The sequence below is a fragment of the Lotus japonicus genome, chromosome 2, assembly GCF_012489685.1.
Source record: "Lotus japonicus ecotype B-129 chromosome 2, LjGifu_v1.2".
Classification (NCBI taxonomy): Eukaryota; Viridiplantae; Streptophyta; class Magnoliopsida; order Fabales; family Fabaceae; genus Lotus; species Lotus japonicus.
The window spans coordinates 35,242,914-35,265,032 of NC_080042.1; the positions used below are offsets into that span (position 1 = coordinate 35,242,914).

The 22,119-nt window shown below is 39.7% G+C and overlaps 1 protein-coding gene and 1 non-coding gene across 2 annotated transcripts; both read left to right on the forward strand.

Annotated features, from left to right (window-relative positions):
- The first annotated feature begins 1,554 nt into the window (after nt 1-1,554).
- LOC130741543 (small nucleolar RNA R71) lies at nt 1,555-1,661 on the forward strand. Its single transcript, XR_009020436.1, has one exon. It is a non-coding gene; the product is annotated as a small nucleolar RNA R71 (small nucleolar RNA).
- A 14,881-nt stretch (nt 1,662-16,542) lies between these two features.
- LOC130735360 (uncharacterized) lies at nt 16,543-16,923 on the forward strand. The gene has a single exon (XM_057587394.1). It carries the CDS (start codon nt 16,543-16,545, stop codon nt 16,921-16,923), a length of 381 nt encoding a protein of 126 aa, XP_057443377.1.
- The last annotated feature ends 5,196 nt before the right edge of the window (nt 16,924-22,119 follow it).

The following is a 22,119-nucleotide window of genomic DNA, read 5'->3' on the forward strand; positions in this document are numbered from 1 at the left end:
GTCATGGTTAGTCTCAATCATAGGATTAAAAACAGAAAACCGTACCTTTTCCTTACCAACACAGAGAGTGAGGTGACCCTTGTCAACATCAATCTTAGCTCTACCAGTAGCTAAGAAAGGTCGACCAAGAATGAGAGGAATCTTCTCATCCTCCTCCATATCAAGCACAACAAAATCCACGGGGAACACAAACTTGTCCACCCGCACCATTACATCCTCCACAATCCCATATGGAGTCTTGAGGGATCGATCCGCCATTTGCAAGGAAAGCATGGTTGGGGTAACCTCTCCTAGGTTAAGCCTCTCAAACATGGTGAGCGGCATCAAATTGATGCTCGCTCCAAGATCACACAAGGCTTCCACATCCGCCATGCCTTCAATTTCTACCGGAATAGTGAAACTTCCGGGGTCCCTTCTTTTCTTAGGGATCTTCCGCTGCAAAATGGCACTACATTCCTCCGTCATCAACACCGTCTCATCTACTCCCTTCAACCTTCTTCTCTTATCAGAATATCCTTCATAAACTTAGCATATATAGGCATTTGTTCCAAAGCATCGACAAAAGGAATACTAATGTGGAGCTTTTTGAAAACATCAACAAATTTTGAAAACTTTTTATGTAAGCTCTTCTTAGCCAATGCTTTAGGAAACGGAACCTTGCTAGTTTCAGGAGTAAGATCAACTTCCTCTCTCACCTTAATAGGTACAACTACTTCTCCTCCCACTATCTCCTCTCTCTTTTCTCCCTCTGTTTTTTTCTTCAATTCACTCATCACTCTCCCACTTCTAGTGGCTACAACAGAGGCATTTTCTTGCTTAGGATTGGGGATAGTGTCGGAAGGAAATTTACCTTGAGGTCTCTCGGCTATTTGCTTGGCCAGCTGGCCAAATTGATTCTCAAGATTCTTGATAGCCGCCTCTTGATTCTTGTAATTGTTCTCCGTCCGATTGATGAAAGTTTCCACCAACTCTTCTAAGCTCTTCTTGGAACCACTACTTTCTCCTTCTCCTCGCTCTTGAGGTTGTCTTGAGCTTTGGCCTTGGAATCCTTGGCTAGGAAATTGTCTTTGAAAGCCATTTCCTTGCCCAATACCACCTTGCCTCCAAGAAAAATTAGGGTGATTCCTCCACCCTAGATTGTAAGTATTTGAAAAAGGGTCATTCCGAGCTTGACCCATAGCCTTCACTTCCTCCTCCGGTCTAGTCTCTGTGCATTCTTCGCTGTCATGTGGCCCTCCGCAAGTCACACACTCCACCTTGGCAACTCGACCACCAATCTTGGTAGTCTTCATTTGATTTTGAATCTCATTCATTTGCTTGGAGAGTTGCTTGTTGGAGGCCATAAGTTGATCATAAGCTTCAACCTCAAGGACTCCTCTTCGGGCTTGGCGATCATTACTAGAGTTCATGGCTCTTATAGCCATCTTTTCAATCAACTCATACCCCACTTGTGGAAGTAAGGCATCGAACTCTCCACTTGAAGCCGCATCCAAACCAAACCTCGAAGAATATTGGAGACCATCATAGAACTTTGCTACTTGCTCAGATTGAGTAAGGTTATGTTGAGGACACCTCCTCAAGAGCTTCTTGAACCTCTCCCAAGCTTCATAGAGATTCTCATCGGTGGATTGAGTAAAAGTCATGATGTCATTCTTGAGCTTCCTCAAGAGGGCTCTTGGAACAAACCTTGTGGTGAACTTCTCAGCCAAGTCTTCCCAAGATGTAATGCTACCTTGGGGCTGTGAATTCAACCACTCTTCAGCAGTATCCCTCAATGAAAAAGGGAATAAACTCAAGCGGATGGTGTCCGCTGAAACATTCTGAACTCTGTAGGTGTTGCAATTGCGGATAAACCGCTCCATGTGTGCATGAGGATCTTCAAGAGCACCTCCACCATACTGGTTTTGGCTCACCAAGTTGATGAATGCCGGCCTCAGCTCAAAATTTCCCGTGCCATCGGGGGAAACTATGCTGCCCGGATAATCGTAGCTCATGGCAGCCGAGGTGAGGTCTCTAAGAGAACGATTGGCATTCTCCAATTCTTGCTCTTGAAGTCTTTGAGCAAGAGCCTCATTCACCCTTTCTTCAATGTGGGCCTGCATCTCCTCTTCCGTCATTTGAGCAGCCATGGCTTCAAGCCTTTGTTGGGCTCGACGACGGCGAAGAGTACGTTCAGGCTCCGGATCAAACAGCAATGGATCCGTGCCAAGCCTACTGTGCATAAACTGAAATCACAAAAACAGAGAAAAGGTTAGTAACACCTATTCAATGCAATGCTTAGTAAAACAAACAAACAAACTCTTTAACTTAAACCGAAAACCACAAACAATCCCCGGCAACGGCGCCAAAAACTTGTTGGTCAATTCGCAAGTGTACGAATACCTCCGGGTTTTAAAATATCGAACCACAGGGATTGTGAGTGAGAATTGTTTATTTAAGCCTAGAGTTTGCAAGTTCTTAAAACAGTAAAATTCAGAAATTGGTTTTGGTTGATTGTGACAAAAGTTTTGCAAAAGAGCAATGATGAAAATGATGTAAATAACAAATGATGGAAAATTGCCTTGGGTTTTTGATCAACTAATCCATTTTAGTCCACCTATCCTATGCATGTGATATCTTGATTTATCGCTTGTTTTTATAGCCTATGTACTTACTAGTTGATTCCTCACAAAAGTAATTCTCTCAAATTGAAAGATAAGCCCAATTCCTTGTGTACTTAAACATTCATAAGAGGTATGATAGCATGGTTATTCAGGCCAACAAAACCCTACCCTCACTCTATTCCTAGAAGCAAGTATAAAAGGATCTATTCCAATTCATGTCCCTAAATCATAACAAATTTCCATTTGATTAAAATCTAGCCTATAGCAGAGGTGCACCAAAGCTAAACATGCAATAAGGAATTGAAATACAAGATTGAATCAAGACTCATGCATAGAGATAAGATTTAACAAACTAAAATTTCATAGAATCTCTCAATCCAAAGCAAAAAGTAAACTAGCCACTCATGGCTAGTGAATTCATAAAGGAAATGTAAAGAAAACCTGAGAAGAAATACAAGTTGGAAGCCTCCCTTGGCCCCAAAGTTCTCCTCAGCTCTCAAACTTGATCAAAAATGAGAAAAATGTCCAAATGTATCAAAGAAATTGGCCTAAACCTTATTTATAGGCAAAATGAACGAAACTGGGCGCTCAGGCGCCAATTCAGAGCGCCTGAGCGCCAATTGCATGTTGAAAAAACATGCCTCTGACCCTATTGGTGTAAGATCAAGTTTTGATCTAGTAGTACAACTCTATGTTTTGATGATTACAAGTTAACCTTTTGATATGAACAATTGTGGTACTCTAACGTGTTTTTCTGAGTGTGCTATTTACAGGCTCTGACCTCAACTCAATCTCACACAAATAAGAAGCACTGTGTATAAAGGGTAACCCAAGCAACGCTTTCGCATTCACCATGTTCAGTATGAACAGTGGAAAAGCTTCAGAAGTTCTGAAGCTATACAAACTCTGATGTGGACTCAGTCGCTAGAAGCTCTGAAGATCCAGAAGTTCTGATAACCAAGAAACACTGAAGGTTCAGATGTTCTGATGGTGTAGAAGACTCTGAAGATCCAGAAGCTGAATAGTGGAAACTCTGAAGTCCAGAAGCAAGAAACTCTGAAGGCCATGTTCTTCCCTCTGAGTTCAGAATCAGAAGATACAATGGTCAGAGGATCTGTGCTTTCCCTCTGACTCTGATCAACCGGCTTCACAAGTTCCAATATGAAGTATTCCCCTAATCAGAAGTCTCCTAGGTTAAAAGGTCAAGTCGCTATCCAAGTACAAAAGCAAGTGTACCTTCCTGACGACCTACCTAACGTTCTCAGCCACAGCAGAAGCTGGATTTTCCAGAACTGCCCTCCAACGGTAGCATTTCCCATGCAACGCTCAACCCTAATCCTTGGAGTATATATAGAGGCTGAAGATTGAAAGAAGCGGCTAGAAAGGAGAAAAAAACACATATACGCGCAAGACATATTCAAAATATTCTAAGCTTTCTTTCATCTGAAATTCATTGTGTTTACTATTAGCTTTTTAGAAGCAAATCTCTTGTAAACAATTCTTTCATAAACAGTTTGTTTAGTTCCTTTAGGAGATCAAGGTTGATCGGATCCTAGAGAACACTAAGAGAGTGAATCTTAGTGTGTGCTAAGTCAGTGTAATTGTTAGTCACTTGTAGGTTTCAAGTGCAGTTGTAACTCTTACCTGATTAGTGGATTGCCTTCATTCTAAGAAGGAAGAAATCACCTTAACGGGTGGACTGGAGTAGCTTGAGTGATTTATCAAGTGAACCAGGATAAAATCCTTGTGTGCTTTTCTATCTCTTATCTTTAGCACTTAAGTTCTCGAAAGATTTGTCAAAATCTTTAAGGTGGAAGTTTTGTTCTGAAAACGTTATTCAAACCCCCCCCTTTCTACCGTTTTTCATACCTTCAATTGGTATCAGAGCGCAAGTTCTGATTACCACACCTAACAGTGTTCAGTGATCCGGGCCGGTGTGAAAAACAATGGCTGCCACCACCAGTGAAACTCAAAGAGATGGTTACAACGCAAAGCCTCCTATGTTCGATGGTCAAAGGTTCGAATATTGGAAAGATAGACTGGAAAGTTTCTTTCTGGGTTTCGATGCAGATCTCTGGGATATTATTGTGGATGGCTATGAGCGTCCAGTTGATGCAGATGGCAAGAAGATCCCAAGGTCAGAGATGACTGCAGATCAAAAGAAGCTGTACTCACAACATCACAAAGCAAGAGCAATTCTTCTAAGTGCTATTTCCTATGAGGAGTACCAGAAGATTACAGATCGTGAGTTTGCTAAAGGCATTTTTGAATCTCTGAAGATGTCTCATGAAGGAAACAAGAAAGTCAAAGAATCAAAGGCATTGTCTTTGATCCAAAAGTATGAATCCTTCATCATGGAGCCAAATGAGTCCATTGAAGAAATGTTCTCCAGATTTCAATTGCTTGTAGCTGGCATACGACCTCTCAACAAGAGCTACACAACAAAAGATCATGTCATAAGGGTCATCAGGTGTCTTCCTGAAAGTTGGATGCCTTTGGTGACTTCAATAGAGCTCACGAGAGACGTTGAGAATATGAGTTTAGAAGAACTCATCAGCATTTTGAAATGCCATGAGCTGAAACGCTCAGAGATGCAAGATCTGAGGAAAAAGTCCATAGCCTTGAAATCCAAATCTGAAAAGGCTAAGGTTGAGAAGTCAAAGGCTCTTCAAGCTGAAGAAGAAGAATCTGAAGAAGCATCAGAAGATTCTGATGAAGATGAGCTGACTCTGATCTCCAAGAGACTCAACCGCATCTGGAAGCACAGGCAGAGCAAGTTCAAAGGCTCTGGAAAGGCAAAAGGAAAGTATGAGTCCTCAGGCCAGAAGAAGTCTTCAATCAAGGAAGTCACATGTTTTGAGTGCAAAGAATCTGGGCACTACAAAAGTGATTGTCCAAAGTTGAAGAAAGACAAGAAGCCAAAGAAGCACTTCAAGACGAAGAAGAGTCTGATGGTGACATTTGATGAATCAGAGTCAGAGGATGTTGACTCTGATGGTGAAGTCCAAGGACTCATGGCAATTGTCAAAGACAAGGAAGCAGAGTCAAAGGAAGCTGTTGACTCTGACTCAGAATCAGAAGGAGATCCTAACTCAGACGATGAAAATGAGGTATTTGCTTCTTTCTCTACCTCTGAACTGAAACATGCTTTGTCTGATATCATGGATAAGTATAACTCTTTATTGTCTAAGCATAAAAAGTTGAAAAAGAACTTATCTGCTGTCTCCAAGACTCCTTCTGAACATGAGAAAATTATTTCTGATTTGAAAAATGAAAATCATGCTTTGGTAAATTCTAACTCTGTGCTTAAGAACCAGATTGCTAAGTTAGAAGAAATTGTTGCCTGTGATGCCTCTGATTGTAGAAATGAATCTAAGTATGAAAAGTCTTTTCAAAGATTCCTAGCTAAAAGCGTGGATAGAAGCTTAATGGCTTCAATGATCTATGGCGTAAGCAGAAATGGAATGCATGGCATTGGCTATTCTAAACCAATTAGAAATGAGCCTTCTGTGTCTAAAGCTAAATCCTTGTATGAATGCTTTGTTCCCTCTGGTACCATATTGCCTGATCCTGTACCTGCTAAAATTGCTAAAAACCCTCTTAAAAAGGGATCTTTCTCTATGACTAAATATCATGCAAATATTCCTTTAAAATATTATGTTGAGACACCCAAGGTGATCAGAACCTCTGGGGTAACTAACAAAAGAGGACCCAGAAAGTGGGTACCTAAGGACAAGATTATCTATGTTGCAGATATCCTTGATAGCTCCACTGAAACACCAATCATGGTATCTGGACAGTGGATGCTCGCGTCACATGACGGGAGAAAAGCGTATGTTCCGAGAGCTGAAACTTAAGCCTGGAGGCGAAGTTGGCTTCGGAGGAAATGAAAAGGGTAAAATTGTTGGTACTGGTACTATTTGTGTAGATAGTAGTCCATGCATTGATGAAAAGTTTGCAGATTTATGCATTAATGTTTCTGACAAAGGCAAAGCTCCAGAGGAAGTTGAGCCAGAGGAAGATGAACCAGAGGAAGAAGCTGGTCCCTCTAACTCACAAACTCTGAAGAAGAGCAGAATCACTACAGCTCACCCTAAGGAATTGATTCTGGGCAACAAAGATGAACCAGTCAGAACCAGATCTGCCTTCAGACCCTCTGAAGAGACCTTGCTGAGTCTGAAAGGATTGGTGTCCTTAATTGAACCCAAGTCCATAGATGAAGCTCTTCAGGACAAGGATTGGATTCTGGCCATGGAAGAAGAATTAAATCAATTCTCCAAGAACGATGTTTGGAGCTTAGTGAAGAAGCCTGAGAATGTCCATGTTATTGGAACGAAATGGGTATTCAGAAACAAGCTAAATGAGAAAGGAGATGTAGTCAGAAACAAGGCAAGGCTAGTTGCTCAAGGCTACAGCCAGCAGGAAGGAATAGACTACACTGAAACATTTGCTCCGGTAGCAAGACTGGAGGCAATCAGGCTGTTGATCTCCTTCTCAGTAAATCACAACATAGTTCTACATCAGATGGACGTAAAGAGTGCCTTCCTAAATGGTTATATCTCAGAGGAAGTCTATGTTCATCAACCCCCAGGTTTTGAAGATGAAAAGAAACCAGACCATGTGTTCAAATTGAAGAAATCACTCTACGGTCTGAAGCAAGCTCCCAGAGCATGGTATGAGAGACTTAGCTCATTCCTTCTGGAGAATGAGTTTGTAAGGGGTAAAGTAGATACAACTCTTTTTTGCAAGACTTATAAAGATGATATCTTAATTGTGCAAATTTATGTTGATGATATTATATTTGGTTCTGCTAATCAATCTCTATGCAAAGAATTTTCTGAGATGATGCAGGCTGAATTTGAGATGAGTATGATGGGAGAATTAAAGTACTTTCTGGGAATACAAGTTGATCAAACACCAGAAGGAACATATATCCATCAGAGCAAGTACACTAAAGAACTTCTGAAGAAGTTCAATATGCTGGAATCTACAGTGGCCAAGACTCCAATGCATCCTACATGCATTTTGGAGAAAGAAGATAAAAGTGGTAAAGTATGTCAGAAGCTCTATCGTGGAATGATAGGTTCACTTCTATACTTAACTGCATCTAGGCCAGACATATTATTTAGTGTTCACTTATGTGCTCGTTTCCAATCAGATCCAAGGGAAACCCACTTAACTGCTGTTAAGAGGATCCTAAGGTATCTGAAAGGCACCACTAACCTTGGCTTGATGTATAACAAAACATCAGAGTATAAGCTTTCAGGTTATTGTGATGCTGATTATGCTGGAGATAGAACAGAGAGAAAAAGTACTTCTGGAAATTGTCAATTTCTGGGAAGCAATCTAGTCTCATGGGCAAGCAAGAGGCAATCAACCATTGCACTATCAACTGCAGAGGCAGAATATATCTCAGCAGCAATATGCAGCACTCAGATGCTCTGGATGAAACATCAGCTGGAGGATTATCAGATCCTTGAGAGCAATATCCCAATCTATTGTGATAACACTGCTGCAATCTCATTGAGTAAGAATCCTATCTTGCATTCAAGGGCAAAGCACATTGAGGTAAAGTATCACTTTATTAGAGATTATGTACAGAAGGGCGTACTTCTTCTGAAGTTTGTTGATACTGACCATCAATGGGCAGATATCTTTACAAAGCCCTTAGCAGAGGATAGATTTAATTTTATTCTGAAAAATCTAAACATGGACTTTTGTCCAGAGTGAAGATGGATCAGAACCTCTGACTATGATACTTCTTGATCAGAAGATGTCTAGTCCAGAAGGTAACTCAATCAGAGTGTGTGTGCCCACTGGTACTGACTCTGAAGCTGAGACAACAACACGTGTGTCAGAATTCCTGATGCATAATTCCTTGTGCCCGTGTGACAGTCTGTTATGATTGCGTGTAGATATGCTTATCTCCTGTGTGTGATTGTGTATCTTACTGTTACTATCTATCTTTAATTTTCAACCGTTGATCTTAAAGTGCTTTTTGAATCAACAACGGTTATTTGATAAAACCCACTATACACATACGTTCTCGTTCACTTCCGGTTTTCACTCTCGCACTCTCTGCTTTTCAAAACCGCCTCTTTCTTGATTTCTCTCTCGATCTCTCTTCATCCTTCAAACTTCATCTTCTACCTCAAACCTTCAACCTCTTCAAAATGGTGAGACAAACCAGAAGATCTACTGCAGATGCACCTCAGTTCCCTCACATGGTAGTTGGTTTGGCAACGGGTCAAAGGGGCTCTGAGAACCCGACACAAGAACAAGTTCAAGCTCAAGAGCAGATTGTTCCAATTGCAGAACGGGGCTGTGCCGTTCACTGCGTATTTGCTCCTGAGGAACTCCAAGTCCTGGCAGAATGGAGATTCGACCTCGACAACCTGGCTGCAAATGGGTTTGATCTTCGTCCTGAAGTCCAAGCTCAAGGTTGGGGAAACTACTTCAACCGACTTCGAGGACCGGTGTATGAGAAGTTGGTCAAGGAATTCTGGAAGCACGCCGACTGCGATGATACTCAAGTGGTATCTCATATTATTGGCAGGAAGATCATCATCACGGAGAAGTCATTCGTGAATCTGCTAGGTGCAGACACTGCTTATGGGTTTCGATTCCAATTCACTGAGTCGAAGCTGAAACCCAGCACCAAAGACAAAACCAACCAGGCCCTGTACACCACTTTCAAACCGGGCAAGACAAGTTACAAGGTGATGGACCTTCACCCCAAACTCAGGATCTGGCACAAGATCCTGCTCAACTGCATCAATCAGAGACCGAAGGGCAGTTCCCCAGATTACATCAACTTCAACCAGAAGGCGATGCTGTTTTTCATTCAAGACAAGAGGAAGATCTGTCTTCCCTACTTCCTGTTCTCCTACTTGAAGGAGTGTATCCGGAAGTCTAGGACTACTGCCTCAATCAAGTCAGCAATCAAGTATATCCCCTTTGGGAGACTGCTGTCTGATCTCTTCATTGAGAGTGGCCTCATTCAAGACCTGATCAATGCTGGTTGCACAGAGGACCTGAGCACAATTGTCAGCGATATCTTCACTGCCAACTCTCTGAAGAAGATGGGTTTGGTCCAGAAGAAGATTGCTCCTGCTCATGAAGACACATCTTCTGAGATCAGAGGAAGAAGGATGCCTCTGAATGACTACCCACTGTGGACTCAAGCAGACAATCCTGAAGCCATCAGATGCTATGTTGAAGACCTCAGGGCTCAAGGATTCGAGATTGATCTTGATGATTTCTTCAGCAGACTGCCGCCAGCTCCAGAGTTTCCTTCTCCTCCCAAGAAGAAAGCTCAGAGGAAGATGGTTCTGGAAGAATCCTCTGAAGAATCTGATGTCCCTCTGGTCAAGAAGACAAAGAGAAAGACTGATGATGGTGATGATAGTGATAGTGAGGATGGTCCTCCAAAGAAGAAGCAGAAGAAGGTCAGAATCGTGGTGAAGCCTACTCGGGTGGAACCAGCTGCTGCAGTGGTCAGAAGGACTGAACCTCCTGCCAGAGTGACTCGATCATCAGCACATTCAAGTAAGCCTGCACTTGCTTCTGATGATGATTTGAATTTATTTGATGCACTTCCTATTTCTGCCTTGCTTCAACACTCCTCAAATCCCCTCATTCCTATTCCTGAATCCCAACCAGCCGCACAAACCACCTCTCCACCACATTCCCCACGATCCTCCTTCTTTCAACCTTCTCCTACCGAAGCACCTCTCTGGAATTTGCTTCAGAACCCAACCTCTAGGTTAGAAGATCCAACCTCTCTCCTTACCATTCCGTACGACCCATTATCTTCTGAACCCATCATCCATGACCAACCAGAGCCCAACCAAACAGAACCACAACCCAGAACGTCTGATCACTCTGCTCCCAGAGCATCAGCACGTCCTGCTGCCAGAACCACGGATACAGACTCTTCAACAGCCTTTACACCTGTATCCTTCCCAATCAATGTTGTTGATTCTTCTCCCTCCAATAACTCTGAATCAATTAGAAATTTCATGGAGGTTAGAAAAGAGAAGGTGTCTGCCTTGGAAGAGTATTACCTTACCTGTCCAAGCCCTAGAAGATATCCTGGCCCTAGACCTGAACGTCTAGTTGACCCAGATGAACCTATCTTGGCCAATCCTATCCAAGAGGCAGACCCCTTAGTTCAACAAGCTCACCCTGTCCCTGACCAACAAGAGCCCATTCAACCAGACCCTGAACCCGAACAATCAGTGTCTAACCAATCCTCGGTTAGATCACCTCACCCTGAAACTTCAGACCCTCACCTTGGAACCTCTGAACCCAATGCTCCCATGATTAACATTGGTTCTCCACAAGGTGCCTCTGAAGCTCATAGCAGCAATCACCCAGCCTCTCCTGCACCCAACCTCTCCATAATTCCCTATACTCACCTTCAACCCACATCTCTCTCTGAGTGCATCAATATCTTCTATCATGAAGCCTCCTTGAGGCTCCGCAATGTGCACGGTCAGACTGATCTCAGTGAGAATGCTGAAAATGTGGCTGATGAGTGGAACAATCTGAGCACTTGGCTAGTGGCTCAAGTTCCGATTATGATGCAGCTCCTGCATGCAGAGGGCAGTCAGAGCATTGAGGCTGCAAAGCAAAGGTTTGCTAAAAGGGTGGCTCTTCATGAACTAGAACAGAGAAATAAGCTTCTTGAAGCTATTGAAGAAGCCAAGAGAAAGAAAGAACAAGCAGAAGAAGCTGCACGTCAAGCAGCAGCTCAAGCTGAACAAGCCAGACTTGAGGCAGAGCGACTTGAAGCTGAGGCTGAAGCTCTTAGATGCCAAGCACTTGCACCAGTTGTGTTTACTCCTGCTGCTTCTGCTTCCATTCCAGATCCTCAAGCTGCTCAGAATGTTCCTTCCAGTTCTACTCAGACAAGCTCATCCAGACTCGACATCATGGAACAACGTCTTGACACTCATGAATCCATGCTGATTGAGATGAAGCACATGATGCTGGAACTTCTGCGACGCACTGACAAACCTTAGTTTTAGGATCTCTTCTTTTTCTTCTTTTTCGTTACCTTTGTTTTCCTTTGTTAAACTCTGTTTCTTTTTATTTATTTATTCTCTTGTGTTCGTTTGTGATTATATATGCATAACTATATACTTATGTCACATATGTTTGCTAAACTCGTTTTATTCATAATTGTTTTGTGTTTACATCATATTTCTTTCCATCATATAATCTAGAATGGAGGATCTCTCCTCATTCTTCTGCACTCCTGGCGCTGCTCTGACCTATCCTTCTCCAGACGCTCCAGTACATGCTGGATGTTGCTGAGCCTGATCTTTAGCTCATCCCTCTCCAGAATCTCTTATGAAGTCTTGAGCTTCTCTTCCAAACTCTCTTTCTCTTCCAGCAGCTTGAGTTCAAGCCGGCTGAGTTCTTGCACGTAGATTGTGAAGCTGAATGAGTTAGAGGTGAGGGCAACTTACTCTACTAGATAATGACTTAGGCGTTGATAACTTCGACTTGTTTATTTGATTGTTTTGATATTCATTGAGCTGAATTGGAAAATGTTTTCCAAGTGAGGAGCTCGTAGATTGTGAAGCTGAATGAGTTAGAGGTGAGGGCAACTTACTCTACTAGATAATGACTTAGGCGTTGATAACTTCGACTTGTTTATTTGATTGTTTTGATATTCATTGAGCTGAATTGGAAAATGTTTTCTAAGGCTTCGGCCGTTGTTAAAACTTGAGACTTGTGTCTCCGTTTTCTGGGGCTTCGGCCGACATATGTGTTTATGATTTGACTGTTTCTATGATTGATGTTGACTGAATCACATGCTTTATGTGTTAGGTGCACTACTAGAAAAAGGACTTTTCACATCAGCTATTTCACATCGGTGGATAAATTAACTGATGTAAAAGATAACGCGGTGGCAATATTGAAATTATATTGAACTTTTATGAGAGTTTTCACATCGGTTGGGAATATGTCTAATGTGAAAAGTAATTAGTAAACTTTTTTACAACAGTTGTTAGAATAAGCGATGTGAAAGCTAAATGCGGTGGCATTTTTGAAATTATAATGAAATACTTTTCACATCGGTTATAATATAACCGTTGGGAAACGTCACTTTTTCTTTAGTTTTCACATCGGTTATAGTATAACCGATGTGAAAAGTCTCTCTTTTCTTTAGTTTTCACATTGGTTATGATATAACCGTTGGGAAAACTCTCTCTTTTCTTTAGTTTTTACACAGGATACAAAGGATTAGAAAACGTTGAAAGCTTTCTTCCTCTTTTGTCGCCTACGCTCTCATTCTCTTTCGTCGTTGCTCGTCGTTGCTCGTCGTCGCTCACCGTCACTCGTGCGTTGTGCAGCTCCTGTTTCGCCTTGTCTCGTCGTCGCTCACCGTTCACCTCACTCTCATTCTCTCTTGGTCTCCAATTCCCTTGCTCCGCTTCCGCCGTTGCTCGTCGTCGCTCGTGCAGCTCTGTGCTCCACTTTGATTCCTTGCGTTAAGGTGCGTTGCTTCCTTGTTCTTTGTTTAGGTCAATTGCTCTGTGCTTTTCAATTTTTGCTTCGTCTCAGTTTTAGGGTTTGTGCTCCAGCTCCCAGGCTTTTGTATGCATTCGTTTGCTTGACCTCAGAAAACCTATTGTCTTGCTTGATTAGGGTTTAATTTGTTTAGTAGAAAATTTTCTGTGGTTTGTTTGAGAATTTGACCAATGAGAAATGTGGTTTTGATGATTTTACGTGTGTTTCTGGAACTTAGGGTAAGGTTATCAACTGGATCTGTTTTCAAAACCACTTTGAGGTTCTTTTGTTGAAATAATAGTAGTTTCATTGTTTAGCAACGAAATCTCGAGACGAAAGAGGCATGGCTTTCTGAGCTAGGCTGTTCATGGCTAAGCCACAATGTTCATTCATTAGCATGCCCTGTGCTGTTCAAAATTGAAAATTCCTTAATCAGCTGCTTTAGCTTATGATTTTATGTTTATAGTCAGTTTCACTAAATTCCAGTCTCCTTTTATTTGTTAATACCCCACAAGCTGGAAAGTATATGGTAAGTACTCCCATCTTGGAAAGAAGAGAAAAGGGATGGGAGTTTAAGGGTTTAGGAGCAAGTCTGCCAATTGAGCATGAATAGAGATAGGTAGTAATATTAGTAAGTGAAAAAGACCAACTTGTAAATAGATAGGCAGTAAGTGAAAAATGCCAACTTGTAAACAAACAACATGATAATCAATTTCGATATGCTCTGTGAGTTCATGAAAACTTGGATTGAAAATGATGTGGCAAGCAGATTGGCTATTACAATCAGTACAATTTAACAGGCATAAATGTGGGCTTAGTGGTTTTTAGGTCAACTGCTATGCAAGTGAAAGGCGTACAGGTATTTTTTGTTGGGTATATATGGTCATGGGGTTGTTTTTTTTCCATCAGTTATTAGCTTGTTTGTGGTGGGGTGTTTGGTTTCTGGTTCTTCTTTTGGACCTCTTTACTTTGGAACTTTTAAGTATATCTTGTTTGTGGTGGGGTGTTTGGTTTCTGGTTCTGCTATGTCAGTGTTTTTGATTTGTTATTTGAGCAGAGTTTTGTCAAGTGAAGACTTCACACATTGGTGCATAATCATATTCAGGGGAAAATAAATATCCTGTTAGAGAGAAGAGAGGGAAAATACTACTAGGGGGAGTATAAAGTATCATGTAAGTTAAAGAAAAAGAGAGGATACAACAAGGAACAAGGGCATAGGCTGCCCATTATGTTTTCAGATGGTAGCTCCCTTGAAACAGCTAGGTGCAGAAAACTAAAACTAAAAAAACACTATATCATGCCATCATGGGGAGAAAAAGTGATTTTTGATAGCAATGCTAGTGGGTGGGGGGGGGGGGTTCCTCTACGATTAAGAAAGCTGAAAGCATGAACCATAGATAGAAACTGAAAATCGAAGCCAGTTTGATTTAGTGTTTTCATAAAAATTTAGCTATTTTTTAAAATAAAAATCACTTTTGTTAATTTTTAATGTGCTTGTTTAAGCTTTTGGGGAAAACTGAAATCTGGTAAAATCGAACCCAAACTTTGTGGCAGTACTCAACAGTTGCTCGTGTTCTTTGTTTCCTTGCGTTGCTTCCTTGTTCTCTGTTTCCTTGCGTTGCTTCCTGTGTCTTGTTCTCTGTTTCCTTGTGCGTTGTGTAACTGAACACTCTGTGTTATTTGTACAGCATCCCTTGCAGAAGCTGAAGCAGAAGCTCTGAGATTCACTGGCTTCACTTGCAGATTGTAAGCATCCCAAAACAGCTGAAGATTTTCTTAAGCCCACAACCACAAGAAACCCCAAGGCTTGATACCTCAATTTTGTTTTTTTTTGTTAATTCTTACTTGATCTAGTGAAAAAGAAAAACCAATGAATCCAATTTTTCCTCTTCATTTCATCTTGCAGGCGAAGCTATTGAGATTTGGATGCTTCTCTGAAATTCTTCCTTCATCTTGATTCAGCATGTGGATTGTTAGATGAGCACAAGGTAGGGCTCCCTTCATCCTGATTCAGCATGTATGTGTGTGTGTGTATCTCAGAAAATTTGAGGTTTTAAGTGGCTTCCCAATAAAACTGGAAAATAGTAGTTTGGTGTTTCTTACCTTGATTGGGGTTTTCAGTATTCACTTATCTCTAAAATTTGGTGTGAATGTTGCGTGTCTCTAGATTGTCTTAGCCTGTAACATTCCTGATATGACAATCTCAATTAAGATGTAAGTTGTATAGCCCATATATCCCATGGTGAGGGTACCCCTGTAGCTATGTTGCATCGTTGGAAGCAAATGTCTAATGGTAGCCGCTATTTAATCTGGCGATCTTATTTACATTAAATCCAAGTAGTTCCAACTTTTGCTATCCATCTGCGAAGTGATGTTAGTGATAAGCCATAACTGCATAAGATGATATTTATGTGATAGTGATTATTGACAAAAGAAACTGATTGGTACTTGTGCCCCTGTACAAGAAACTGATTGGTACTTGCTATTTTATATAACATGTAAAGCACACACTGTTGCTATGGTTTTTGCCACAAACATGACACAGGTTTGTTTAAGCCTTGCTGACTAGTATTGGGTCATTTTCTTATCTGATAGCGGTGGGCAGTAGATTATGCAATTAGAGTGTGTTGTGTAATTGCTAGGTTCTATCTTTGTTTCTTTGTTGGGTTATTGTGTCACTGTGTTAGTTTTCCAGATATTAGTTGGCTCTTGTGCTAACCTTTTCTTCTCATTTTCATGAACCTTGCCTCTTCATTCAAGCATCTTCTTAAAGTGATTCTTAGAAGTGATTATGATGCTTTCTATATAAGAATCAATTAGATTTCTGATTCAGGAGTGATTTAATTTCACTTATTGTGGGTGGCATGACAGGATTTCTGGTGAGAACAAGCATTATGTCATACCAACCAATCCTCTGTTGTCGTCTTGCATTCCTGGAGGTTCTTCAAGTGGTTCAGCTCTAGCGGTTGCTGCTGGCCTAGTTGACTTTGCTATTGGTGAGTTTACTTGGTTACCACTTTCATGTTCCATCATTCATTTCAAAAATGCTAATCTGTCCATTTATTTATTGCCTTTCCATGTTTTTGTTATTTATCAGACGTCTCAGATTTACACCTTCCTCTTCACGAATTCGGCGAACTCTTCCAGCCACTCTAGCTCCGGCAAACTATTCCGGCCATTGCAAAACTCTTCCATCTTGCTGTAAGTTTGTTTTCACTTTAAAACTATTTTCTAAAATTGGCTCTGAATTCGTGATTTGTTTTTTGGCTTATTTAATTTGAATGCTTGTTCATGTTCAATTTTTTACAATTAATTTTTAGGTTGTCTTTAGCTTATCATTTGAAAAATGTTGATGAGTTTGGTTCTAGGGTCACAATTCTTTAATTTAGTATGTGATAATTTGCAGAACGTAGTTATGGATCGTAGTTGGATGAGAGCTAATCGATTAAGTGATGAGTTTGATAATGGAGTGGTTGAATTTCTAGAATTTGTTGAAAAGAATCTTCCGAACAATAAGGGAGTTTTTCCATGTCCTTGTGTTTCTTGTGGGAACCGGGACCCAAAACTTACTAAGGATGAAATAAGGGACCATCTAGCTTGGAGAGGGATTTGTCAAAATTATACACAATGGATATGGCATGGTGAAGTAGTAATGCCAAGTGTATCACAAAGAGAGAAAGTATGTGTAGATATGGATGATCGGCTGGAAGACATGATACATGATATTGGAGAAGAATCATTTAAGAGAGCGCATGTGTATGATACTTTATGTAAAGACAAGGAAGAACCTTTGTAACCGGGATGCACAAACTTTACACGGTTGTCAGCTGTGTTAAGATTGTTTAATTTGAAGGCGAAAAATGGATGGAGTGATAAAAGTTTCACTGATTTGCTTGGATTGTTGAAAGAAATGCTTCCAGAAGGTAACACAATGCCGAATCGTCATTATGAAGCCAAGAAAGTATTGTGTCCGATGGGGATGGAGTATGAAAAAATACATGCATGCCCTAATGATTGCATCTTATGCAGAAAAGAGTTTGAAAACTATGATCATTGTCCGAAGTGCAAGGCGTCACGCTACAAAAAGAAAGATGGTGATTCTAGTGATGATGTGAGCACAAGTGGTCGATGGCTCTACAACCAAAAACCACACATGGTAGTGAAGAATCCCTTCATATTTCTGAGATTCCGTCTTCTGCAACAAATTTGCTTACCTCAAATGAAGAAAATGAAGTAGACGATGTGCAAGTTACTCGTTTGGATCATGAAGAAGGGATATGGGAGAGCTAGTGAGTTTCTATTCTTTGTTGAAATAAGTTAGTAAATTCAGTACCCATGTATGCCACATGTTATATCTATTTGATTAATTAGTTTATATGTCATTCGTTTATATGCTTATGATGCTTATATTATTGCATTTATTTGTGCTTTGATTCTGAAATCTTTTTGTTTTCTGTTAACAGATAAATGGCTGATTCAACCAACACCCCTCTTTCATCTAGTGGACCTAATCATTCGTCTAGTGAAGATAAAAAGAGAATGGTTAGAGGTTGCACTAAGATGCTTAAAATTGCCAAAGTTCGGAAAACAGGTGTGAAATTGAAGATTGAGTTTGATCCACAAACTGGGGATTGTATTGGTGAAAATTCAAATGAGTTTAGGAGTTATGCAGCATATCTTGCTCGAAGTACTTGTAGTATTTTAATAGATGAGTGGCGGTTGGTAGATGTAGACTCAAAAAATTCAATTTGGGATGATCTTAAGGTATTATTGTTGTATTCTTAATTCACTACTGTTTACCCATTCTTTGGTACTAACACCAACTTTTTTTATGTGTATAGCTTCATTTTGATATCACAGAAAGTGATGATTCAAATAAGTGTGATTTGAAGAAAAAATGGTTGAAGTATATGGGGGACCGATGGAGAGCTTTTAAGACACAACTCACTTCCGATTATATCACTAACCCCAACCCCAATCGCCTTCCTCCGTATGAAGTGTATCCTTATATTAAAGAAGATGTGTGGGAGAAGTTTTTGGAGCATCGAAATACCCCTGCATTTAAGGTTAGTATTAATAATATTTTTCTTTTCTTGCATTGATTCTTGCATTAATAATATTTTTCTTTTCTTGCATTAATACCCTATCTGTTGAAAAGGTGCTGAGCGCCTCCAAAGTGTGTTGGGCGCCCTTTTGACAGAACTTCCATTTTCCTCTTCTGTGGCAATGGTGCTGAGCGCTCTTCCAGGGTGCTGAGCGCCTTTTTGACAGAAGCCTTCAAAACTATTTACTTCTCTATCAACTCTTGTATTTCTTCCTAATCACCTTCCTACACCAACAATTGAGATTGGAATCATATATAAAACATCTTCTAAATCAAAACTCTCATTTCTATAATTCTAATCAAAATGGGGTCAATTTACTAGAGATTTTTCATTGATACAACAGATAAGTGACCTTAGCTAAGCATAAAAAATGGTAAATTTGGCACTTATCAATATTCATGTCCTAAAATTGATTTGCTTTCTTTTCATTTCATTTCTTCAATTTTCTTAATTGAAATGTTTACCATGTAAGTAGTCTTCTACAGTTTTAGGACATCTTGTCCTTGAACTCACCAAACTAGTTTCCAAACTTTAATAGTGTCATGGCATAAGTCACTTGATAATCTATCATATGCTTTGGTCGTTTATCTAGCCAAAGCATATGATATTTGACACTAGCTGTTTGCCCATTACTGTATTCCATTAAAATTTGGTAAATCAAAACTAGCATGTGGCACAGAAAAAACCAGCAAATATCACAGCCAAACCAGCAAACTTTGGTCGTTTATCTATGCTTATTTTTATGCTTACTTCTTTAGCTTGATTTAAAATAGGAAAAAAGTAAAAAAGGTAAGGATAATGTGGCTAAGAATCTTTACCCACATACATTATCTCGTGGAGGATATGAATTGCTTGAGAAGAAAATGATTAATGAAAAGAGACAAGAACTAGACGCATCAGGAGAATTAGATCGTATTCCATCTCCACCGTCACGTCATGACAAATGGAAGAGAGCAAGACAAAGGCGAGGAGGGGAATACACATCAGAGGCTACTCGAGTTGTTGCTGAGAAAATTGTAAGTGAAATACTTTTTCCATGATTAATTTCTCATTATGGTTGTATGTGTTTCTTGTATGCGACATCCTTCTTTAGCACTAATGAAATATTAAATTTATGTGCAAACGTAGGATTCACTGGCTGAAGAGACTGAACAAGGAACCTTTGTTTCACAAGGACGTGACGATATCTTGACAAAGGCAATTGGAACATCCGAGCATGGTGGTCGTGTTCGTGGTGTTGGACGATTTGCTAATCTAAGCAACTACTTCAGAAGGTCTTCACGTCCAACACGGTCCATAGATATTAAGGAGATTGAAGCACAACTTGAGGCGAAACTTGAACAAAAACTTGCAGCAAAGATTAAAGCAGAATGTAAAGAAGAGTTTGAACAACAGTTGATCATGGCGAGTGAGAAGATGCAACAATCTTTTATGGAGACGCTTAAGACTATGGGTTTATCTGAAATCTCCCCAACAAACCAACAAGGAGAACAAAATGTTCTTCTGCATGGAAGCACAAAAGATTCTTGCACCGCCGCACAAGAAAATCACAAGGAGGACTCGACCACTGACAATGTTCAGAGAGTGTTATTCATGTTTTTGAAACAGCAACAACATATATGTTTACCATTACAACATGATCTTGCTGTAAAAAACTTTTGAATTTCACCAAAGTGTATCAGAGAGTTGTTGGTGGGTGATGCTTGGCTTGACATCTCTATTCTACAAGTTTGGTGCACGTAAGTAGACTTCCATTTTTACTATTATTTTTCATGATTGTCATATTCAATATTAATTTCAAATTTAATCAGGTATATCCATCGTCTATGTGAGGAAAGTAACAAATCAGATGTGTTTGGAATTCTGGACCCAGTAATCTTCAGTTATCCAGATTCCACAAAGTCTAAAAAGAAAGTTCTAACATACATACAAGAAAAGTTGCGTGATTTGGACAAAGTGTGTTACTTAGCACCATATCTTGTATCGTAAGTATATGTAAATTTGTATTTTCTCTTATTTATTTTTATCCATAACTCCATCTTACTAATTAACACACTAATTGTTATGTGTACAGAGGGCATTGGCAATTAATAATCATTTGTCCTAAAGACAATACTTTAGTTCTCCTTTGTTCATTACACAATGATCTTCATTCCCAAATGAAGAATATTGTTACACAGTAAGTGTATATTTTATGTCGCTTTTGTTATATATTATTTCATGTCATTGTTAAATTCCATCTATGTCTGGCATGGCACTTGCAATGCTGATAATACATTAATGGATTTGGGTTTGGGTTGCGTGGTGGATATTTGTGGGGATCAAACCTCGGATATTCTTTATTTGTTTCTTGCAATCAGACTGAGCTGATACATGGCTTGAAAAACATATATTTGTTTGACTTTTAGCTTGTTTCTTGTAATTTTCTCATTTAGTCCTGCAAAGTTGCATGTTTTGATTTACATGCCTAGTCAGAAAGTGACAGATAAATGTCCACGGTGATTAGAATCTCCCAAGAGCTAAAATATTTCAGGGGTTTTACTCAGCCTACACGGTTTTGAAAAATTATTATGTCCTTTTACACTAAAATGTATAACTTACTTCGATGATTGTTTTTTATATAGAGCTATGGCGGTTTATCAATTGGCTGAGGGTAATAAAAAATGGACTCAATGGCTTCGTCCCAAAGTAAGTGTAGTGTAGATTATGGTTGCGTCTTGATGTTGCTGTTTATACTACTTAACACTGGCTGTAATATGTACTGTTTTGATATATATTTAGTGTATAAAAATCTATTCATTTGTAGGCAAGGTTGCAGCCTAATGGGAATGATTGTGGATATTATGTGATGAAGAATATGGTTGACATTGTCTCTGCTAGTATTACTAAGTCTTGGATGGAGGTATTACAAATGTTTGTCTCCCTATTTGTCTCATTGTTTGAGTTTTAATCAAAATGTCACAAAATAGGTATTTTAACCTATTCTACAAATTGTAGGTATTCAATGATCCAACGGCATTAACAAAACAAGAGTTGTATGATTTGCGAAACAGTTGGGCAACTTGCTTTCTTGACTTGTATAAACCTTAGAATTTATTTGGTATGTATTTAAAGTTTGTGACTAAACAATCTGAATTATAACATGGATTGTTGATCTCCGTATTTATTGCATCTGTTTATAGGGTTCAAAGTTGCTCACCTCCGCTGCTCTCCTAATTTATGCTTATGGTGCTGGTGGCTTTCCTGCTTGGGGCATTAATTTGCTGAACTGTTGCTGTTTTGCTGAATTGTTGCTGTTTAACTATTTTGTCCTAATTTCATGAGCAGTTGCTGTTTAAGTACATTTAAAGAACTAGAATTGTTGAATTGTTCTAGTTCTTTTAGGCTATTATGTTTTCTTTTTTGCTGGGACCTTGGATGTTTAACTCACTTGAGAGAGTGTGTTCTCAAGATCTCTTTTTATGTTAATAAATTTTCATTAAAAAAATATGTATATTCAGGTCAAATTCGTGTGGGAAAAAAAAAGAAAAAAAAATTGTTGAGCATTCACATCGGTTTTCAGTCTAACCGATGTGTTTTCACATCGGTTTTTTAGCTAACCGATGTGAAAAGTATACACATTTCACATCGGTTTTTTGTCTAACCGATGTGAAAAGTATACTTTTCACATCGGTTGTATGACAGAACCGATGTGAAAAGTATACATTTCACATCGGTTGGCTGACTTAACCGATGTGAAAGGTATACCTTTCACATCGGTTATAAACCTGATGTGAAAAGGTTATGAGATACCACATCAACATTGTTTACATCGGATAAAAACCGATGTTAAAACTCAAAAATACCCGATGTGAAAACTAGTTTTTCTAGTAGTGGTGGTTAATCGT